Raw genomic sequence first — 23,160 nt, 5'->3', positions numbered from 1 at the left:
CTAGAAGCTCAGGGAATTTCCTCAGGAACAGCAGCATCCACAGAAGGAGGCGGGAGGGAGGTCTGCAAAGCTGCTCCTGCAAGAATTTTCTTGCCCTGCAGGAGACAAGGAATAGAGACTAACATGCCCTCAACCCTATGTTCTGGGCACCAGTGCTAAAGGTAGTAAGAAATTCAACAACACTAGTTTTCAAGTTAAGTATTTTTATTATCAAAATTATTACATCTCTTGTGAAAGTTCAAATGTTACAGCATGGTGTAAAAACTCCACTAGAGTAAGAAGCTACAGCCCCCACCTTTCCTAGAGCTTTCCAGGGTCCCTCCCTCCTGCCCCCCTGCTGCGCCCGAAGGTGCTGGAGCCTCTGGGCAGGGCCCCCCTGGCTCCCTCCCGCCACCTGGCAGGGCAGAGCCCGCCTGCCCCGTGCTGCTCAGAGCACAAAAGGGGAGGCTGCACCTCCAGGGCTAAGCCAAGTGAAGTTTACACCTATTTTATACAGTATACAGACACCCAACTGCGGGGTGACAAGTTCCATCCCAACACGCTCACAGCCAGACAGTGTGAGAAAGTTACTCTTTGTTTCAATATTTTAAAAGTCTCCCCTAGGCTGAACAAACACCTGATTTCAATTGTGAATTAGAGAAATCTGTAACAGTCCTAAAAAAAGAGGAAGAAGACTGTGCATCTGCAAGGAGAGGGGAGACAGACTCACAGCATTATGTTATCCAAGAGAAAGGAGAAGTTCCACTGCAGCACCAGGGATGACACCTGTCATATATTAGCTAACCTACTATGGTTATAACTGAATATAAAATTAGATAAATAAAAACACGCCCGATATTACAGTAAACAAGTGAGAAAGAAGCTGGCAATCGTATGGAATTGAACACACAGCGCACCGTGTCTGGGCTGGCTCTCCTGCCACGCTCGGCGGGTGACAGTGGCTGGGAAGAACCCCACGTGGCACTGCCCGGAGAGCCTCCGGCTCGGCACAGACCAGGGTGCCCACCCACCACCGCCTCTTGCAGCCCCCCGGCTCCTCTGCCTGCAGCCCCCCATGTGCCGCAGCAGCACTTGACTGATCAGGGCCCCGGGATCCCCTGTGCGTCGCACGCCAGCAGCCAGAGAGCCCCCGGCACGGCAGCACGTGGCAGCACGGCCCCAGCCGTGCTCCTGTTCACAGATTCCTTTAAGCGACCTTAAAAACGCTCATCCACGACAGACCTGCAGTGAAGCAGCACACGACAGCGCACCCCGGATCCTCTGCAGCCACAGGCACATGCTCCAAACCCCTCCTGTGCTATTTGCATTGCGGGGACTCTGCTGTCCTGGAAAAAGCTCCAACAGCGGCGGTGGCGACCCAGGCCCAAAGGCAGCCGTGTGCACTTGTCTGCTTGTGACTGGAATGATCGTAACGGATTAAAGCCCTCCCCAGAACGCACTGAGAACCTGACCTATAAAGAGATTGGAGTTAACTTCCCCCAACATTTCCTTTAAACTGCTTTTGAATTCAGAACTGTGTCCGTGCTGCATGAGTGACTGTGGCCATGGGCACGAACCAGAGACAGAGGCTGCGCCACAGTCATTGCACTTGAACCATTTGCTTTTTTTTTTTTTTTCCTCCTTTTTTTTTTTTTCTCTTTTTTTTTTTTTTCCCCCCATTTGTTTCTTTTTGTTTTTTGCAATGTACCCACATGTCAGGGGACTGCTTTGCTACAGTCTCTGCCTCAGAGAAATCTGTGTTCTCCTACCAGGCCAGAGGCCAATACTGCTCACAAATCTCACCCGTGCATTTTCGACCTCAGCCTCTGACCCCTGGCACCCCAGTATCAGGTGCAAGCTCCCAACACCGGCCCAGGAGCCACTTCCAGAGGTGACTGGAAGAAGCTATGGGCAGTTTTGTCCTCCTGAAGTCCAGGCAGCCCTAGGAAAGTCCTGTCTGAGTCTTTACTCCAGAACCTTGAAGCTGCTGCAGTCTGTACTGATGGACACTGCTTCCCCCACGGTGCGGATAGTGTTGTGCATTGGAAATCACTGCGCCCCGGGAGCCCTGGTAGAGAACAGACTGCCCAGAGTTCGGCAGGCTGATAGTCCGCAAGTCTGACTGTAGTGACCGAACACTTTGGGGAGCTGAGGAAGAGCCTGACACGCCTGTGCAGGGCTGGGAGCCCGACTCCGAGGAGAGAGAGTCCACGGCTGTCTGCTGTGCCGGGCTGGCAGCCGCAGGGCAGCTCTTCCTCAGGAGGCTGCTGCTGATGCTGCCAGAGTGCTGCTGGCTGCTGAAATACCCCGAATTCCCTGCAAACAGGGCAGAGGAGTCTGTGGAGACTGAGTGGGCAGGGCTGGAATATGAGGTGGAGGAGAGGGGTGTTTCCGAGGAACCATGGGACAGGCTGTGTCCTGTCCTCTGTGCTGCAGCTCGGTAGCTGTATCCAGGAGACGGCGCGAGTTGCCCTCTGTACGGGGAGGAGCTCTGCTGGAGCAGGGTCTGTGATTCTGCCTGGGGACTGTCAGACTGCAGCAGCTGAACAAGGCATGCGGAAAAAAAGGAAGAGGCATGTCAGGCTGACTTCCCCATTTCCTACCTGCTTCTCGTCCTAAAGTGCTTAGTACAGCACTGTGAACAATGGCAGCTAAGCACTGTTTCCCTCCTTATAAAAGCTTTATTTCAGAATGGGCAGATAAGATATGAAAGCATTTACCTGGTAGCTGTATCGAGAAGGACTGTAAACTGCTGATCCTTTGTGGGCTTCTGGAGTGTCTCCTTCTGCTGCATCTGCAATGTACAGGCGAGATGTTAAACCTCACCCCACCGACCGAGGCCACAGCGGCTCCCCCTCAAATGACACCGCACAGTCCAGCCCTTGTGTTCTGCATTCAGCGCCAGCTGAGATCAGAGCAGCCTCCCCAGCCACCAGCATTTCAGAAATTGAAGAAACCCAGCAAAAGACAATTGGGAAACCTTAACATGTGTGAGCAGCCACATGTATTAAGAGTGGCTGCTCCCCTCACACCAGTTTGCTCTGGTTCATCACAAAGCCTACCTCCCTTGGACCAGCCTGTCTGAATGACCATACTTGGCAATTTCTCAGTCTTGGTTACAGGAATCCACACTGGATATAGTTACAGCTCAGGAGACAAAACTGCCCTTCTTAGAGGGCTGCCAGCAAGATCCTGTGGTGGGTTTCCTCAAAGGCAGATCCAGATGCTTCCAAAGACAGGCATCCTGTGCTGCTTTTTTTGGGGACTACGGTTTACAAGCCAACTGAGCTGCTACAAACAGAGATACTCCTGGAACTCAGAAATGCCCCTTTTTCCAGCAGGCCGAGATGAAGGAAACGCTTTGAGTTTTGAAGGGCACCAGCAGCATACAGCACACACTGATCCACCTCAGGTATGTGAGAGACCAAGAGGAATAAAAATGTTTCCTGACAGAATAAGCCTATCTTGCACTTCAAGGGCAGGTGAGCTTCTTGTCCTATCATATCACTGAACTTGACCTGGGGTAGACAAGAAGTACTTAGTGCAGTGCCACAGCCGCTGTGCCGAATGTGTGCTTCAGCTGCTACCCCGGTAGCCAAGGCTGGTGATCCTGCTTTCTGCAGGAGGGGTGAAGCTGCTGGGACTAGATGATTTCACATCAAAGCGCTCCTGCAGACTAATGAGACAGAACTGTTTATCTGCAGCATCTCAGGGATTCTCAGCAGCCACGTCTGAAATGCCTTGGTGAAACAGTTGTTGGTATTAGTATCAAATTTATATGACAGATGTGTCTCAGGCAGGAAACAGGACACGCTGCCTCAGTCTGCTCTGTACTTCTGCCAAACAAGTCTGGCTTTGCCCCAGCTGCACTGGCACAAGCATCAGTGCCAGTAGTGCCCGTGGTTCTGCTACCATTGTCCTCTCTGTGCTACACCACAGTGCTGGCTTAGCTAACACAGATCTGGATGCAGCTCTTGTCTGTTCTTGAGGCTCAGAAATTCCCTCAGCGCACAGGCCTGCACAGAGACCGGGGTGTGAAGCTTCCAGCATGTGTCCTGTGCCACCTTCCATTTCTGAGATGCCATCAATGCAGCAAGGGACTATTTGGTGACGTTCCAAGTACTGCAGAATGGCATAATTCAGAAGTTTAGGGCATGTTCTGTTAAAAAGTCACGCACAGAAGAGCTGTTCAATCCAGAGATCGTTGTGATTAACAGAAGTCAAGTATGAGAATCACAAGAAACCTAAAGGTTTCTGGAAGAAACTGTGGGCACACCAGTAGCGCTGCACAATTTACTGGCAGTGCCTGTTCCCAGAAAGAAACCTTGACAAGTTAAAGACTACTGGAAGACTAAACTACAAAGGGTAAATAAACTGTGACCTTCCTGAATTTGCTTTACGTAAACTTAAAAGCTAGAGCCAACATTTTCCTCCCCCATTCTCAATACCTGCACAAGGGAAGGACATGAATAACTGCTTTTCTTGGCTGTACTAGCCTGTGTCAAACTAAAGCATATATGAAGTGACAGGTTTTGCTGAGAGCAGCTGCAGTTCTCAGAAGCGTGCAATGCACACAAATTCCACTTCATTGCTACGTGCCTCATCAGCAAACCCTCCAACTTTGGGATTTTTTAGTTCCTGTTAATATTATCTGTTACAGCACCAAGTGAAAATGTGCATCTTCATAACTCCTCCAGGTGCTGCCAGGAACAGGAGGGACTCAGCCACCCATTTGTTTCACTAAGAAGCAGTGCAGCAACTGGGGGAGGGAAGGTGGCTCAAAGAATCTAAACAAGAATCTTAAACAAGCTGCTAAAGAAACTGCCAGAGCAAGCAAAAGAAGAAAAAAAGTACTTTGCTGTGCTAGGATGAAGGAGACAAGACAACTTTTGTCAGCTGCAGTATTAGGTTTTCACAACTCAGAATGGGATGGGGTTTATGTAACAAGAAAGAATTCATCACTGCAGATGAAAGTTTAACTCCATCCTAATTCTTGGGTGACACTGAAGAGCCAGAGTTGTACAGGTTACATTGGGCAAAGACCTGTTCCAAGAACCAGGATTTTGCCTACCCTTCTAAAAAATAACCAAGAAAGTCACTTCCACTGGTATGGGAAAGACAGGGAAAAAACTCCCAATGGGGTCCCATGAAACTCTGACATATTTGATAAGGAAGAAGACTTCCTCTCAAGACTAGATGAAGAAAAAGCACTGAAAAAATGCACTTAGGTGTAAAAAAACAGGAGAACTCCAAATGAGAAGTCAGTTTTCAAAGCTGGTCTCAAACACACCTTACTGCAGTTGGGAGAAGTCTGATTTGGAATGGAGGAAACACATACTTGCCCTGCTCACCCAATGACCACTGAATGATAGCTCTTTCAGAGCATAGGAAGTGTTAACCCATCTGTCCAAGGATAAAGAAGCTGCCCCTGTCAGAGCCAAGGTACATGCAGTCTTGAATTCTATCCCTGGAAAAAATCTAGAGGTCTTCCAGGTCTACAGGCTCAAGCAGTATCTGAGTAACAGTAAAGTCTGGTTTGCAGAAAGCAGCTTTGATAATGTTAAAGATGAAGGTACAACTAAACAACTTCACAGACAACATGGCAAAGTTATGCAAGCACATAATTTCCCACCAAGCAAATGTCCCAAAGTTTCACTGTCCTACCTGCATCTCTCTCAAGAGCACTGTCCTGGCTAGGGGAGGATTCGTGTCTCTGGGACACCTTCGCACCGCTCCGCAGCACCTTCTCCAGCATCCCCCGGCCCTCCCGCAGCCTCTCCACCGACGTCGGAACCATCCTGCAACAAATCCCAGGAACAGCTGAGGATTGCTGTGACACAGCTGAGAGCAACGTGACCAATGCACAGGGGATCAGACCACCAGCTCTTTAGACAGATGAGGAACAAACTTCTGAACTGCTTTTGCCACGTAAAAAACCTCCAGTTGGATTTCAAACTGCTGATCCCTGCCATCATGATGCCACTGCCCTCAGGACACCAAAGTCTTTAATCAAAAACATGGTATAAGCACCCAGATCAGTAAATCACTTGGTTACAAAAAAATTAGTTTTGAGATTCAACACTTTTTTGAAAATCCTGGTATTGGCTTAAGATTAACTGCAGTTATTTTGCATAATTAGGTTCATTCAAACGAAGCAGAAGCAAACTCAATACCTTTATTACAGTGCCAAGACAATACAGTTGGATACTGCAATATTCCTGGGCAGAGCTAGCTGGGCCATTTTGCCCACTAACACCACTTTGTCCTGTTTGTTTTGTAGTGTGAAAACTCTCCACTCAGGATTAATGCTAGATAATGTTCCATTTTATATGTCTTGTCTAAGGATGAAAAAGAGGTGAGGTGGCTTTCCTAAAGCCAAACAGTTGAAGAAAAAACAGAGCTATAAACAAACCCAGGCCCCTGGGTCAACATTCCATCTACTGCACATAAGACCATCCAAATCTCTTTGGAAATATGTCTTTTAACCTATAGACAGCAACCACGACCAGGGATTTACAATGCCTTTACTCTGGACACTGATGAATTTGTGCCTTAAAAATGCCTGAATTTAAATATTTAGATTAGATTAAAAGCATTGCATATAATACAAGCATGCAGATTAACTGCATATTGACTGATTTCTATATTTAATTGCCATTAGGATTTTTTATTATTATTTTGTTTGCTTGGAGACTTGTTTTCTGCAAGACTGAGTTTACTGGGCAGAAGCACATCTGTTTATATGTGATTGCTTCATCCTGGCAACTGAAATAGACAAACTGTTGGTCTGGGGTGTTTTTTAATGAAAGCTATTCTCGATCATTGCAGAATTCAGCAAAAAATCTGGAAAACTCTACACATTAACACATGGAATTTTAGTTCCCACCAATTTCTTCTGTTCCTAATATTATGAATGTCTGGAAATGTATCTGACATATAAGCACACAGAGTGAAAGATAAAACTGGGTCACTTTACCTCAGTAACAAGTTCTAATATATTTTTTAAAAGTAGGAGGTGAGTGTATGTTTGTAAGCTGTACCCATTAAAACACAGAAACCCAAGAATTTTAAAGGCAGCAAATCTGCTTAATCCCATTTCAAATCATATCAGCATGGTTTCAACTTTTTATCCAGTGTCCCGTAACAACAGGATCTTTGTTCCCATACAATAATTCCTTCTGAAACCATGTGGGAAACTGAAGCCAGAGCAGGACCTGCTGAGGGAGCAGCAGATGAAGCTCATAAAACATAAAAGATGGTACTAAAGCAAACATGCCACACTGACACCTCACCTTGAACTAGTTTCAGTCCATTCAGCTGGTTGGCTTTTTTCATACTCTTTTACAAGCAGAAGGAAGTAGCACGGGAGGAGAATGATACGGGCTATTACCACTTTTATAGAATATTTGAAAATAAAATAATGATGATAAACTAATCATTAGCAGATGGCCTCAGCTGTGGCCAGTCCCAATATCTGACAGAGGTCAGACAGAAAACTGTCAGAGAGGTGAAAGACAAGTTGTTTCTATTAAACTTTTCTTGAAAAGTGATGGAAAAAGGAAGGAAACAGGTCTATTACTCCTCCAAATTCACCCAAGTGCTTTCAACAGAAGCTCTGTACTTCTCACTGCCCTCAGCACTGCTTTGAATCTCTTCTCATGCCAACCCCCTGCCATTACCCGAGCAGTGACCCAACCATCTATGTGGAGATCAGCATCACCAAAGGGCGGTGTGTCTGTGTGTGCCTTTCTTCTGGTGCTGTGCACAACCAGAACCTGACTCCAGAGCAGCAGAGCCAGTGCCTTACACAGCTCCAGTCAGCAGAACCTCCCACCCATCACTGGCACTATAATGCCACACTTGGCAGTCCAGTGCACTACTTCATGTTTTGGACCAGGTTCAAGTGTTTTTGAAGACTTCCCCTTACCAAACCTTCTCATGGTAACCATGATAAAGGTGGTTTGTCCATGTCTTAGGCACACCACTGACCACAGTCTGGTAAATTAGCAAAGCTGAAGTTGTTGCACAGTCCCTGCTTCTCAAATGCAAAGTTATGGAGGTCTGTGAGCTTTCCTTCAGAACAGGAGTGGACTTAGTATCACTCATGTCCAAAAAGAGTGAAGGTTCAGCAAAAAAAGACCTGAATTAAGGCTTTCATTGCCTGGGCAAGACCTTACAACCCAAGACCTCAAAAGGGAGCTGGTGGAAGAGCAACAACTGCTTAAGTTAGTATCTTTCAAGACAGATTTTTGAAATCTAAACCAAGAACTAAAAGACAGGCCGAGAAGAGCGCTGGTATCCTTCACAGTTGTTCAGCAATTATGAAAGAGAACAATACCAAGAGACCCAAATGAATCCATCTCACTGCACATATTGTTATGGAAATGCCCCAGGGGGAGTCTGATCCTGCCCCATTGGAGCAATCTCAGCCTTGCTTGGAAGGGTAACACTCACCACCTACTGCTGATGCTCTCCTGGGATTTACTGAGCGATGATGAGGAACTACAGCCCCTCGAGTCGGGCGGGCTGATGTCCTCTACATGAGGCAGGGAGGGATGGGAAGGGGAGAAGCCACTTTGTGGGGAGGATGGAGTTCGTGCTGTGGAGCCTGAGAGGCTGTTCCCGTCCGCGTCAGTGCCGGAGCCGCTGCTGCTCTGCCGGGTGGGGGTCCCTGCGCCGCGCCCGGAATCGCCGCCCTCCTTGGCCTCCTGTTTCCGCTTGCGGTACTCGAGGAGCGACACCTGCGGGTAAATACAGCCGTGAGTCAGGGAACACAGAGGACCAGGACAGGGAGAGGAGCAGGCCCACGCACCGTCCAAAAAATCTGGGTCTGCAGGTAAAACTTGAAAAGGCATACTGGGTTTATCAACTCTTGCTGGATCTGCAGGCACTCCAGAAAAGAGCTAAGTGGTGCAAATTCAGACTGCCATGATCACCCACCTTTTACTTTTTATGACCAATACATCAGCAGTAACATCCAGCTTGTTTGCTTCTATAACCTCTCTCCTCTCAAAACCCTCTGGTTCATGACATTATGTAATTTTTTTTTCGTTATCTGTAAAACCCCAAAACACGTAATAAGAGTCTTCTTCACAGAACTTCTTCAATGCCCAGAAGCCTTGCACAGAATTTTAACTGGCTTAGAGCAGGTTCCTGCTATGGAGGCATTGCAAACTTCCAGCACTACCACCAAAACAAACTGCTTGTAGCCAAGGTAGGATGTGTTTTGGGCAAAGCAGTCTCAGATTTGTCAAAGACACCAACCAAAGATAAAGCAGCCTCGGAACACAAGGTCAGCAGAACAAAAAAGACACAAGTATTTCCAGCTGAGCACTTACCTTTCAGTGCCTTCCCTCACAGTTATTATAAGGTAAGGAGACATAAAGGACTCACAGAAGGCAGCTCTGCTGAAGAATTTATCAGCTATGACTCGATGCCCATACAGAAGGCTTTATGCTAAATTATTCAACAGGGTATTTCCAAAAGAAACTCAACATATGAAGGTTTTAAGTTAAGCGTAATTTTAAAAGAAAAAACAAAGGAAAAAAATCAAGAGACTCCAAAAATGGAAAGGAAATAAGATATTCCATCCAGCTGGACCCTTACACAAGTGATCTGAGTTCCCACACTTGCCATTAAAAGAAAATCCAAGCACAGGAAAAGGCACTGATATTTGTCACATGAGTACCCAATTTTTTCACAGCACTACTTTGACTTAACATTTTACTTCAGTTTTAGTCCCATGAGGGTCACTGGCCTGCTGTAAGAAACAAGTATGTATTTGCTTTTGTTAAACTATATTCCTGTGTTTTTAGTTTCAAGGAGCCAAAATTTCATTATCCTTCATCTTACTTTTGTTGCAATGCTATGGAAATGTTCTAATATGGTCTAGTAAACAGCCTAATGTTTTCTTTTGAAACATCAAACCCTCTTTCCTAGTAAAGACCCTTTTCATCCTGATAAATAACACCTCCACCAGCTGTACAGCTGCACTGTGTTATTGCTCTGGGTCTTATCTCAATTTAACAACTGTTAATGAAAGCTGCCAGCATCCTGCTCTTTTTACCGTGATCCCAGAAGCGGTATTTGCACTGTGGTGTCTTTTTCCACTTCTCACATCAAAATCTTGCCTAAAGGGTAGCTCTGTCTCTTGTAACAACTGTTTCCACCCAGGCACTGGATGCCTGGATAACTCACACAGACTCTCTGTTCTCCCTGTGAGTCTTTGCAGGAACCTGAGTGGGAACTGTAAACATCATGGCGATCTAAGAATTTCTTTTACAGGAGTACTTGCCTTCTTCCTTTGTGGCGGATTCTGGGGAGCAGCTCTGGTGCCTTCAGAAGCCCTCTCGCCGCAGGGGGACATGGATCCATGCACAGTCTCTTTGAGCAGCCCTGACTCGTGTCTGCTGAAATACCCTTCGGCAGGAGAGCTGCAGCATCCTGCTTCCGAATTCACTGGCTTCCTGTCTCCCAAAGGAGGAGACCCCCGCAACAACCCATCCACACGTGGCATAGCGTTCAGTGGGGAGAAGGCATACATTAAATTAAACTCTGTCCGAAAAGCCTGATCAGAGCTTCGTAGCAGCATCTGTGCTTCCCCACTTTTCCCTGGGAAGTTCATCTCTGAAGTAGAGTTCATGGAGGACTGTGGAGCCACGTCAGAGGATGCAAAGCTGAGCAGCGACGGCCGTTCCTGGCAGGTGTTTGCACTGGAATCCACGTACCCACCCTTCAAATCCTGGTCGGATCGGAGGCAGACCTGGAAAATCCGAGAAGGATACAGGAGCGGGGTGGGTAGTCAGGAAAAGGGTCAAGCGAGGGTAGGGAGAGAAATTTAAGTCAGAAAACCTTCTGTACAATGCTAGCTTCCCGTTTCCCCGTTCCTTTCCCCTTTGGTTCTTTCCTGCACTGTTCTGCTTGTTCCACAGAGGAATGACTGAGACGAAACAATGATCAGTTCAGCTGTCCAATACTTGATGCCCTTTCCCCTTCAGCAATCTTTCTGCAGCAAGAGGATAAAGCTCAACACCATCCCCAGGCAGTTAATGAATTAAATTCAGCATTTTCAATTGCCTCATACATCCCCAAGTTGATGTTAATACAGAGCAGTAGCCAAGAGAGAACAGAACAGACCTGCTGTCCTTCTGTTGTTTTATTAGCCAAGTTCTTGGCTGTCACAAGTCAGCCACTACTAACTTCCCAACAATAAAATACCCAAGACCTCTAAGCCATTTGTTTTCACTTATTGTGAGCTTTGGAAATCTCTAACAATGGTACATTCATTTAATTTTTACTGCATTTTTACATTTTAAAATTTCCAATAAAACCACAATGGCATCATCGTTGTGTTGTCAGAGTTTGTGGAGCACTAGGCAATGATACAACAGTATATTCATTTATCTACTTTAAGTGCCAAAAACCCTCCAGGGCACCAGAATAATCATCTCCTTCACCACATTAGTATGTCAGGATCTCAGACAGTGAGTATAACTGGCAAGATTTTATCCTATTTTATCCTTTTTGCAGGACTACAGTGCAGAGCACAGCAGCAGCACCAGGCACCAGCTCTGCCCTCCTGCTGTTCCTGAGAACATCTCCCTTGCTGTATTACAGCTCCAAGTAATTCACCATGCTGGAGATGAGCACGTATTTTCTACTGTGAAAGAGTCACTGAGCAAGGTAGTTCATCTCCTCTTTTACAACAGGTCATGGGAAGCATAATACCACTTTTTAGCATCTCTTCAACATTTTCAGTCTGCAGGTGAGTAGGTGATAAGTCAAGGCTGACAAGAGCAGGTCAGGTGTACCATTGTGTGCTCATAAGTCAAAACTAGTGGTGAATGCTTTCCCTTCCCCAGCAGTCATTTGGCCACTACTCAGTACATTTCACAGACTGCTCATAGGCCGGGCTGAGTCTGAAATTGGTGATGCTCCCCAAATCTCTTGCCTGCACCTCAGTAGCTGAGACAATGCGTCTTTGCCCTGTTTCCCACCAGGGTCAACAAGTAAATCAAATACCAGTCTTCAATTTGTTTGTTTTGTTGTGATAACCTGGAAAATTCTTCTCAGCCCTACTGTGACTATAGCTCCACCCTTTTTCCCAGTGCCTGCACTCCTCCCTCCCCTCCCAGCACGCACATGCAGCCCACACGCTCCCGGCTCAGGTGCCACAAGTACCTCAGGTGACATGGACTCAGGCCTATGCGCAGGGGAGCTCTCGGGGGAGGACACGTTCTAGAGGAGGGAAAAGCATCTAGTTAGTCATCTCCCTCAAAAGTCAAGAGGCAATTACAACGTACAAAAGCACACAGGTTAGCAATGGCTATTCTTAACAACTATCCCAAGGACTGGTCCCAGCCTGGACAGCACCATGCTTGGGTAAGTAGTTTCTAAAGCTTCCCGGAAGCACAGATAGGACGGGGTTACTGCATCTCATGATGCAACTTAGTACCCAAAACAGAGCACATGAATGTAAAGAAAAGCAGCAGCTAACTCTTTATATTTCTGATGCTGTCAGACAGACTTTGCTCCATGAAGTATACAGAAAGACACTTAGGGCTTTTAGTCTGAGAACACGGGAGAGAAGAAAAGCCTGGTTTAGCCCAGAAAGTAAACTGAGATCCCCCTTAGATGACATTAAGATGACCTTTCACAGACATATACTATAAAACAAACATGTCTCTTTCAATTCACAGTGGGCCACCTTTCCAGCTCAAGTTAAGAGAGGAGGTGTGAGCAGCCAGCTTTATGAAATGTATCACCTGAGCACCTATCCCTTAAGGCAGTGCATGCATGTGACAGAACGGTTAAGGGATCTTCCCAAGCACTTCCCTTTCCATGCTACTGAGCAGGCCTAAAATAGAATCAGAGAGGCAACATTCCCAAAGCTGTGTTGTTATCAGAGAAATATAGCAGGAGTCACTGTTTTCTGCAAAGTAGAAAACCTCAGAAAACTGAGAAATCTCTGAAATTTCTTAACAGAAAGTTCTGACAAAGTCCACAAAAAAGCAGAGGCATGTCAACATGCTTCTGGCCACTCTTAGAAATATGGAGGGGCCAAACATCCTCTAAATTGTTTCCACTCTAAAAAAAAAAAAAAAAAAAAAAAAAAAAAAAAAAAAAAATCACAAAACTGAGTCTTAAAAACCTCAATCTGTAAAAACCTGACAAACAGAGCTTCAGAAGCTTGTGATACAAGTTTTATAGGAAATCAGTCACAAAGGAAGTTTCTTAAAAGCCTTCAAAAAAAAAAAGTATTTCCCAGCAAGACAAGATAGCAAGTCACAACTCTGGCTTGCTTGAGGAAGCTTGTGAACTGATGGAGGATTTTTTCTGTTGCTCTCTCCCCATAGTGCCTCAGGTTTATACTTGGGGAGATGCATTCACGCATTCAAACTTCAGTCCAGTGAGTTGTTAGATTCTTTTCAAGAGGAAAAAAAGTAAAAGGTAAGTAAGTTATAGATACCCAGCAAAATCAAGGCTAATTAACACTAAGGTGAGACAGGAAAAGAGTGATTAGACTATGGAGGTTCATGGCAACACTGCCCTGATTTGTCACCTCAACCACTGCAAGGGTAAGGACTGTTTCCAGTAAAGCTCTTTCTGCCTGAAACAGTCCTTCCATCTCTCTCCTAAATGCTCTACAATCTTCCCTGCTAAACTCTACAGAGCTGCCTTTCAAGCAGCTTACAAGAAAGGGCTCTCAACCAAAATAATCAAAGCTGAAAGTACCACACAGGAGTGTCTGCCCTGTTGCAAAACAGATGAGAGATTCCTGCAGGATAATCAGTCCCTGGTATGGAGCAGATCACCACTGTACTATTTTTTTAATGGTTCTAACTGGCAGAGTATGAGCAGCTGGCCTGAAGTCTTCCATGAGGTTTTTTTTTAATGAAAATATGCAATACAAAAAAATAAAACTAAACCTGCAAAGAGCATGATCCCTATTCACAGGCACAGAGTGAAGGGTCTTGACTGAACGAATACTGGTAACTCTCCCACAGAGTTTAGAGCAATGGAAACCACCCACACACCCTGCTCATTAATTCTGCTAATTTTTGCAGAAGGAAACTATCAAGAAATCCAAGTTATTAAGGCAATTTTCTTCTACCCAGTCCACTTAAAGAAAACCACAGAATATAGTGGAAGATGACGTTAAGTATTGCTACCATACTCGGGGTTATGGGAAGCTGACTGGAGAAAGAGGAGCCAAGGATGTCTTACAGCCTCTGAGAAATGGAATACTTGTACTCTTTGGAAGTGGCAGGGATTGAAAACCCCATTAGCACAGAGATCTGAAGCGGGGGAGATGAATCAAGATCGCTGAAAACCTGAGAAATTTAGGAGCTACTCTCCAGAGATAGAAAAAAAGACTAATGTTACTGATAGCTACAAAGCAAGGGAAGGCTGGGCTGTAGCAAAGTTTGACATTTCACAGGTCAGGAGATCCATCCAGAAGCGAAACAGAAGAGAAAGGCAGCAGTGCTCTTGAGGCTGAGACCGAGATGCTTCTCAGGAGCACATACTCAAAAAAAAAGAAGGCATCTCTAATGTCACCTTTGCTGCAAATATTGCTATTCTTTTCTTTTTAGCACACCCGGCAGCTTTACCTCGAACTGTAGTGGAGTATTGCAGCGGCTGGCAGCCAGGGAGGGGATGGGTGAGAACATGAGGCCGTAACCATTGCGAGTCTCCTCCTCGCCGGGCAGCGACGAGCAGGGCGTGGCCAGCTGCGGGCTCGCTGTGCCGGGGACCGGAGGGACGGGAGGCGGGGGGGTGACAGGAGACAGCGGCCGCAGCAACTTCTTAACGTTCTGCTCCATCAAGTAGCGAGACTTCCATTTCTTCAGGGGACTCAGCAAGTCTGAAACACAAACCGAGCTGAGCTGAACCGCTGACCGCGAGCAAATCACGTGTTGGCTTCTTTCCCCTACTCCCAGCCCAAATGAAGCCCAGGGGTGCTCAATGTCAACTACAAAAGACTCCTAAACATGAAGTACCTCTGAATTACTTCTACATCAATGTCGAGATACTGGTAACAGAACAACACATAGTCAGGAATATGCAGTCAACAAGGAAAGTGAATTATTTCAGCTAGAAGCAAGCACAAGAGGGAGCTAGGAGAAAGGAAGATGAAAGGTTAAAGAGAGAAGAATACAAGAGAGGGAAGAGAGGGGTCAGAGGAGTGTCACTGTGATTCCTACAAACAAATCAGAGACAGCTCAGTTATTACCTGAACCTAACAGTTCCCTATAGGCTACATCAATACAATCCAAGCACATTTCCACTTCCACAAAGGATTAATCCTTTCCCTCAGGCCTACCTCTCTTCAAAATAATCTCTTTCAATGCTTAGTGAAAAGAAAAATAAATCACTAGTAAATTCTACAGGTTAGGTCTTGCTTGAGATGTAAATTTATTCGTTCTGGCATTCTGTTTATTTCCTATTCATCTAACCTTTCGATAATCAAATTTGTATTATCTGTGTGATGTCTAACTTCCTGTCTGTCGTCCTTGGAAAACTGATCTCTGACTGGACTGATTTTCACTCTCTTTCTCTGTAAATTCAAACACAATATTTAACCATTCTGCTGCTTTACTCACAGATTTTAGCTTCTCCATCCTTGAGATGTACTTAGTCATTTGTTTATTACACATGTGCCTGTAAGACTTTGCTACATCTTCCTACAGTCAGCAGGTATTCGGTTGTCCTTCTAACAGCATCTTGCTGAAAAGAGATGATCCTAGGCTCTCTTCCCTCAACCCCCCTCCCTTCCATTGTACAAGACATCCCAGAGCACGAGATTGATAATGCAATTAAGTGATTATCTTTTCATAGGAAAATACTGAGAAACTTTACAGATGCTCAGGATAGAATGGGTCTGCAGAAATTTGAATGAACAGCAAAGCAACTTTCTAGTAAGCTGTGCCATCAGCAGGACACATTTCAACGTCACTTGTAGAGCTGTCTTCGGTATTCAGCACATTCTCCAGTCTGACTTCAGTGCCCATGCTGCCCTGGTGGTGCTGAGCACTTACCTGGGTCATCTTTGCAGATGCTGGAGGAGCTGCTGCTCTCATTGCTTTGGTATAGACACTGGGTTCTGTTCTCTTGCGGAGCTGGTGAGGTCTGAGTCATCCCCTCTTCCAGGGCTTGTTTGATCCAGCGCTGAAACAGAATGAGACTGCATAAACGTGAAACTCCTCGGGTACCTTCTCTGCAATCCTGCAGGATGCACTCCAGCTCCTACACTTGTGTGCAGCAGGGCAGGCTGCTCAGAAGCCTGGTGTTACCTCGCTGGCGTGCGCTCGGCTGGGAGCGCGTTAGAACACGACTGTCAGCGCTGGGCCCGCCACCTGCTGTGGTGGGGCTCCTGACGGGTTCTGGGAGCAGCAATCATCAGCAGTAACAGAGATTACAAGTAAAGAGCAAATCATAGATACAGAAATGCAGGACAGTGGCACCTAAAACTATTAAAACAATAATAATTTAAAGGAAAAGGGACACAAATATAATGAACTATCTACAACCACTGATTTTTGCAAAAAAAACTGTTTCCTGCCTAGGAGAGGAAATTTGAGGAAAAAAAAAAAAATCTGATTAACATGCAAGCAGCAGTTTTCAAGGACAGTAAACCAAGAAAAGAATAATAAACCCAAATCTTTTCTTCAGCTACTAATAAACAAGGTAAGTCACAGTAGTCATCTGAACATGGACAGTTCAGAATGTTTCACATCTCACACAAGAGAAAACAAACTGAAGCCTCAGCAAATCAGCTGCTGCAGTAGGTGTGCTAGCCCCGTATCTTGATACAAACTGACCCCTGATGGCAGGCAGGAACCTTTGCTTATTCTACTATAAAGGTAACTGCCACAATATAAGGGAAAAACACTCAGGTGATCTAGTGAAATGACAGCAAACTGCAGAAAAAAAGCAAACAGCAATTTTCATTTGTGTAGTTTACCCAGGGGACTCACTTTACCAGACTCTTCTTATCCTAGAGAGGTTTAAAATTGTACTTTTACCTTTCAGCAATCCACAGTTCATCTGCATGCCAGCAATGTGTATCCTATTAGAGATACACGTGTGTCTTATGATTCCTCAAAGCTATCGTGAAAGTACATCACGAACTCAGTGGCCACAATCCTCAAAGTGAAAACTTCAATGCGAGGATGAAGAGCAGGTGACAGGATCTATTTTGATGGCCTTCACTACTGTACAGCAGACGCTTCTTCTCTGTTCAAATGTAACTCAAGGGATTCCACTGTGGCCGCCAGCAAAAGGAAGAAGTGCCAGCCAGTCTGGAGCACCTCTACCTCAAACGTGGCATCTGATCTGACAGCCAAGTCACTGCACAGTGTGTGATTAACGTGAGAGCAGGTTACAGTTCAGTTTCCTTGCGAGGTTCAGACACTGCCATGCTTTGGATGCAAACTGACATCATCAGCTGAATTTTTGGGCAGAGTTCTCAGTAGTTTAAGGATGAGGCCTGCTGACAATCCAAGAAAATATGTGATCTATTTCAACAGCCTTTATAAACCAACCTCCTTGGCTGAATAGTCAAAAGTAGACAAGACACAGATCAGGTCTTGAGAGAGCGTATCATCAAGTTCTGGACCATTTCTAGATCTCAGCTGGCTGAAAAGGAGGTGTTCCCTGTTAAGTTTTCTAAACATTCCTGAACATGAGAAGCAGATTTCTACATCTCCAGACTGTTAAGTCATAAAACCACCAAAATGCTAAAAAGCATTTTCCAAGAAAAAGCCTGGGATCTCCTACAAACTGGATGAAACCCCTCGCTAGAACACAGAACAATTATTTACATTCAAAAAGTAGAAATCTAACAAATTATTTCTGTAACATCTGTTCTGGACACAACAACTGTCAGTACTTTATTAACTAATGGAATAGGAAGGGTATTTAAGTTTTTGGATTAAGAAACAAGAACGCTAGATGACACCATTAATAATTTTCCTACTAAATTGGGAAATGGATAGGAAAAACACAACACAGCTTAGCACAGGCTAGAACAATCACTTCTACAATTACAAGCTACGAAATTAATGGCTTGTTCTAACAAACATACAAAATCACAAACTGAACATGAGTTTAAATCAACCTGTCAAAGAAAACTCAGTCATACTGGGATGCACAAAATTGGTACAGGTTAGAAGACACAAAGCAACTTCACTGCTTTGAAAATGTCCCAGCTTCAACACAACATTCAGTCTTGGACACAATTTCAAGGAAGGTGTGGACTAAATGCAAGTCATCCATAGTGAGACTAGTCCACTACTCCCTGTCCAGCAGTGAGAATTAACATTTGACTAAAATGCCGCAACGAGCAGAAGACTTATGTTCCATGACAATAGTTTTCCCTCAATTTTGAGCTTGCTGGCCAGTTGTACGGCAACTGCACTGAGCACAGAACCCCAAATAACTCTGCCAGCTTTGCTCCTGGATGTCTCTGTCTTCCCTGGGGCTCAAAGACACTGTTAAGGTTCAAAAGAAGCTCAAACCTTGCAGTTCTCAGCTTAAAGATGCATGAGGAGGTTGCCCAAGCACACAGAAACAGAAAAGGTGTTGTCATACATCTACATATGAACCATGAAGAGCTTTACCTATGAAGGAAATACTGAAGAGACTGTTAGGGCATGACAACAAATTGGCTGAAGGTGGACAACAGTCAAGTCCAAAAGTTCTCTCTGGAAAAATACCCTCAAACAAAGGAAGGCAAAGAAGCCAGGACATGGTACCTGAAAGCCACCAAGACAGGAAGAACAGAAAAGATTTCCATAGAATTGTTCTCAGGTAATCACACAGGAACTGGAAAGTCTCTAAGCAAAACCAACAGGTAACAGGGAAGATGGATTCCAATACAAATCTGACTGAGTGAACTACACTGCCTTTCCTGCAGATGGGTAAATACTGGCATTTACTGGTCATCTTTCGAGGAACCAAATCCTTAGCTGGGCCTGGTTCAGGCTTCCTGCATAGCCTCAGGTATCTGTTGTAGATAGGCAGTCTGTGATGCCAAACAAAGAGCTGTGGACTTCTTCTTGTGAACAGGCAAACTGAAAGCTTTTAAACCACACAGCCTCTCTAAAGACAATGGATCTTAACTGAGGCACTGGATTCATGAGGCCCTCTGCAACACTGTCCTATCCTCACAATGCCAACAATCCTCTGACTGTGAAAGTAATAACATAACACTTTCTAAGGGAAGCAATCACCATTCCTTCAATTGTGTATGCCGGATAACAAACAGCCACTGCAGATCTGAAAGCACGTTTCTAAAAGGGCAGTCACACAACAGTTGTCCTACCATGGCAAAAGCCAAGGATGAAAACTGAACTCTGGCAAGGGGGTCAGCAGTCATAGCCTGGACACTGCATCAACACATTAGCTCAGTGGGAATACATGGAAATAAACTCCAGAAGGACACAAGAACTTTACAAGGGGGCCAGAAAGAGGAGTCTACATCGTGTAAAGGTAAGACATGAGCAAACATACCTTCTTACAGGAGCTGTAAACGCCATCCAACAGAAAGGGCCTTCGACGTCTCTCAGGGTTGAAAGGTGAACCAAAGCGAATGTAGTGTTTAGGCGTGGTACAAATCAGCGGGGAGTGCACAAGACCTGGCAACATATTTAGGGTAGTTGCCAAAACTGTTGGGTCTGTAGTAATACGCAGAGGACACTCAATTGGACACTCCTGCTTTTCTGCCTTGTCGTTCAGCCATTCGGTAACAAGGTACTGAAGGAGGAAACACACACGTCAGTGCAACCAGGACAGGCGAAGAAGAAAGGCAAAATGGCACAGTGGTGTATGGGAAGCAATGCTCAGGGCAGCCCACATGCTAAAACGCCCCTCCTTGTCAACAGGAAGGACTTCCTGTGTCAAACCCAATTCTCACCTGTTGGAGACAACCCAACGTCACAGAAGTAGCTCAATTTTATGCTCCATTCATCTTATTAGAAGATTCTCCAAAAAATTGATCACCCTCTTCAAAACTAGTTTCTAGACACAAAACTACATGTATTAATAGCTTATTTATGCCTAGCATGTGGCAGCTGCCTGCTAGCTTCTGCAATTTTTCCTCTTTTCCACCTTTATCCTAGTTTTCACATGACAGTTGCAGTCACATTCCTTTCTGGTCTTCAATTCTAAGCTGAAACTTAACCTCTTTCCTGCATCCCAAATGAATACATGCCATCCTGCCATCCCAACCTTGAGCACTTGATCGTATTTACCTTTTTTGTTTTGGGGTACTTTACTGCAGCTCGATTAGACTGGGATCCTGTAGCCAGAACGGCAGTTGGGTCAGATCCTGTCAACTGTCTGCCTTCTCCTGGCCCTTCCATATTGCTGACATCTGTTGTGGTTACCAAGCTGGCAGTGCTTCCTTCCTCTGGGACAGCCTGTGTGAGTTCAGCTTGCTGGGAACTGGCTTGTTTCTGCCTTCTCAGTCTTTGTGCTGAACTGGTCCGGTATCGAGAGAAGCGACTTTTTGGTCGGGGCCTGGAGGGTTTCGCTGGAGCTGGCTTAGTCACTGCTTTTTCGGGGACAGCATCCTACAAAATAAACTGTCATTAGTCTGAGCACCCCTAAGAGTATTCCTTTTCTCTGCATACAGGATCGAGAATTGAGATTTATTTATTGACACTACCTGACTCTCAAAATCTTGTTGGACTCTGTGTTGGTTCATAAGGTGGCCTTGGAGACCCTTCAACACTGGCACATTATCGTTTTGTCTTCTGCATTCTTAAAGGACAGAACATGGGTCTTTAGGAAGAAAGCAGCAATAGGAAACTTGCTGCATGTCTCAAGGTAACTGCTCTTATTCCTGACCTGAGCTGACAGGGAGCACTCCAGGCAAGTGTCTGAGCATTGCCATAAAATGGGAACACATGCATCCAAAGCAGACTGGGTCAAAAAAAAACCCCAAACAAAAAGAAAAGAACTTTCCATCACTGCACTTATGCATCCAACTTAAGCTCACACCAGTACAAAAAGGGTTCACCTGGAGAAGAAGCTGGGCTTGTTCAGCCCAGAGAGGACTGAGTGGGATGTAACAGCAGTCTTCTACAAACAGCCTGAAGCCACTAAGAAGATGCAGTGGTGCATCAATGGACATACACTGAAATGAGAGGTTGAGACTGGATACATGGCAAATTTTTTTCAACCTAACAGTCATGAATTGGAAGAGGTGCAATCTCCATCCCTGGAGGTTTTCAAGAGAAGACTGGGTAAAACACGGGCCAGCCTGGTCTACCTTCAGAGCTGTCCTTACCTAACTCAGAATGGACTAGAGAGCCCACAAAGCTCCTCCCCACCTGAACGCTCTTATGATCAGAAATGCTGCAGCTGAGCTTTGTACAAGATAGCAAACAGTTCTATCTTCATCTTACCGCTGCTTGTGAGGACCGTCGTGTGTTCACCCCAGTACTGCTGGTACTGTTAGAAACAGGAGGAGGAGGAGGAGCACTCAGTGCAGAACTTCCATCTTCAGTTTCAGGAGTCTCTGTTTTCACTTCTTCCAGCTCAGGAGCTTCAGAACTGATGTTGATTTCAGCATCAGTGCTGTTACGGTCTGACGGCTGCTCTCGTCTCCTCTTTCTCTTTTCTAAGTTCTCAAACATGTGCATGATGGCTTCTACCTTCCTGTCTTCCCGGGACTACAACACAAGGGTAAATCGAAGTAAGCATGGTAAATTATGCACATAAACAAGGCAAGAACAGATATGGGAAGCAGCACAAAGAGAACAACTGCCAAATAGCAATGACAAAAGCCAGACAGGGGACAGAGAGAAGCAGTTCTTATCAGTTATTTGCATTTTTCAATATGGCAAATTTCCCAGAATAACAACATAATCATGTGTTTGTAGCACAAGTAGAAGAACTCGACTTTGTTCTTAAATAGGATCACTTAGATACTATGGAGTTATATTTATAGAGCAGCTACAAGGAAATGCATAATTTTGAAGAATTAAAAACCATAAAAAAGCATAAGTAGAGTGAAGAGATGACTTGGAAACAAATAGAGCTATGTGCTAATGACCAAATGTTAGAACCAAACAGAAGCCAGGGGAAATAGAAGGGATTCAGTAATTTGCAGCAAGTGTAATACACCACACAAACTGATTAAAATGTTTCAGATTCATTCTTTTTGCAGCAAGACTGTCAGAAGATGACCCAGCTCAAAAAGAAAAGCTCTTGCCTAAACAGCTTACATAGTGGATAAGAAAAACAGAACATGAGAGAACAGAGAGGCAAACCAAGTCAATTTATTAAGTAAACAGAAAGGACAGGAAATCTTATCACCTGGTTTTGTCAGAAATTATTGGTAATTATGCATGTAAAAAGCCCAGTACAATAATGTTGCAGTGACTGGCAAGCATCAAGTGGGTTTTAAGAAGTGGGGTCAAGTGTCTTCTGAGACTTATCATTAAGAAAGTATCTTGGAATCCATGGCCTGGCCTTTACAGTTTTCTGGCAAAAAATACTAAACACACACACACACAAAGAGAGACTGGGGAAACGACAGATAAGGGTATTTACCTGATGCCAAGTATAGAAAACTGAATCGCATTAGAGCAGATTAACTGATGCAACCTACAGGAACAGGGCTTACAGGCTGATGGGAAACTAACACTTCACTTAGGCTTACTGAACTATTCTGTCCCAAAAAGAGATCAGCTTGCCTTGCATTAAAAATGAAATCTTCCCTCCAAGCTTTAAGTCCAATCTGATGGATTGCCCTTGGCTCTCTGAGTTGCTGCATTATCTTAACATTTATAGCATTCTCAGGAAATTTACACTTGGCAGATCCGTATCCCTGATTAGAGGAAGGCAAATGATTATGACATTGGTGAGCAAAGAAAAACAGGGAATTCCTAGCTTCAATACATTTGTTGGCTGGTAAAAGGATGGGAGCAATTTTTCTGTTTTTCTTCCTTGGGTTTCTGGTTGGTTGGTTGTTTTAATTGTGTATTTGCATTTTTGTTTGGATTTTTCTCTTGTTTATTTAAATTAATGTCTTAAGAGCCAGAATGGCTCCATTCATATGCATAAATCATTCTAAGCCAGGCAGCAATCCCAGGAGCCATACACAACACAAGAAAAAAACCACCACCTCTACCCAGTAAAGATGAAGGCTAAAAAAGGACTGTATTATCA

General features: G+C 44.9%; 1 protein-coding gene across 2 annotated transcripts in view; it reads right to left on the bottom strand.

Annotated features, from left to right (window-relative positions):
- Nucleotides 1–197: 197 nt before the first annotated feature.
- Nucleotides 198–23,160, bottom strand: part of SETD5 (SET domain containing 5) — a 65,680-nt gene continuing 42,717 nt past the window's right edge. For both annotated transcript variants that reach the window (XM_040075838.2, XM_040075839.2), the window contains exons 14-24: nucleotides 21,393–21,659; nucleotides 20,235–20,555; nucleotides 19,495–19,737; nucleotides 16,020–16,149; nucleotides 14,592–14,845; nucleotides 12,160–12,216; nucleotides 10,274–10,741; nucleotides 8,434–8,720; nucleotides 5,644–5,777; nucleotides 2,700–2,773; nucleotides 198–2,521 (exon numbers count right to left, since the gene is read on the bottom strand). In XM_040075838.2, the coding sequence (XP_039931772.1) occupies nucleotides 1,922–2,521; nucleotides 2,700–2,773; nucleotides 5,644–5,777; nucleotides 8,434–8,720; nucleotides 10,274–10,741; nucleotides 12,160–12,216; nucleotides 14,592–14,845; nucleotides 16,020–16,149; nucleotides 19,495–19,737; nucleotides 20,235–20,555; nucleotides 21,393–21,659 (2,835 nt within the window). In that variant the 3' untranslated portion in view covers nucleotides 198–1,921. The remainder of the gene's footprint in view (nucleotides 2,522–2,699; nucleotides 2,774–5,643; nucleotides 5,778–8,433; nucleotides 8,721–10,273; nucleotides 10,742–12,159; nucleotides 12,217–14,591; nucleotides 14,846–16,019; nucleotides 16,150–19,494; nucleotides 19,738–20,234; nucleotides 20,556–21,392; nucleotides 21,660–23,160) is intronic.

Source organism: Hirundo rustica, chromosome 12 (genome assembly GCF_015227805.2).
Source record: "Hirundo rustica isolate bHirRus1 chromosome 12, bHirRus1.pri.v3, whole genome shotgun sequence".
NCBI lineage: Eukaryota > Metazoa > Chordata > Aves > Passeriformes > Hirundinidae > Hirundo > Hirundo rustica.
This window is presented reverse-complemented; position numbering and strand designations above follow the sequence as displayed.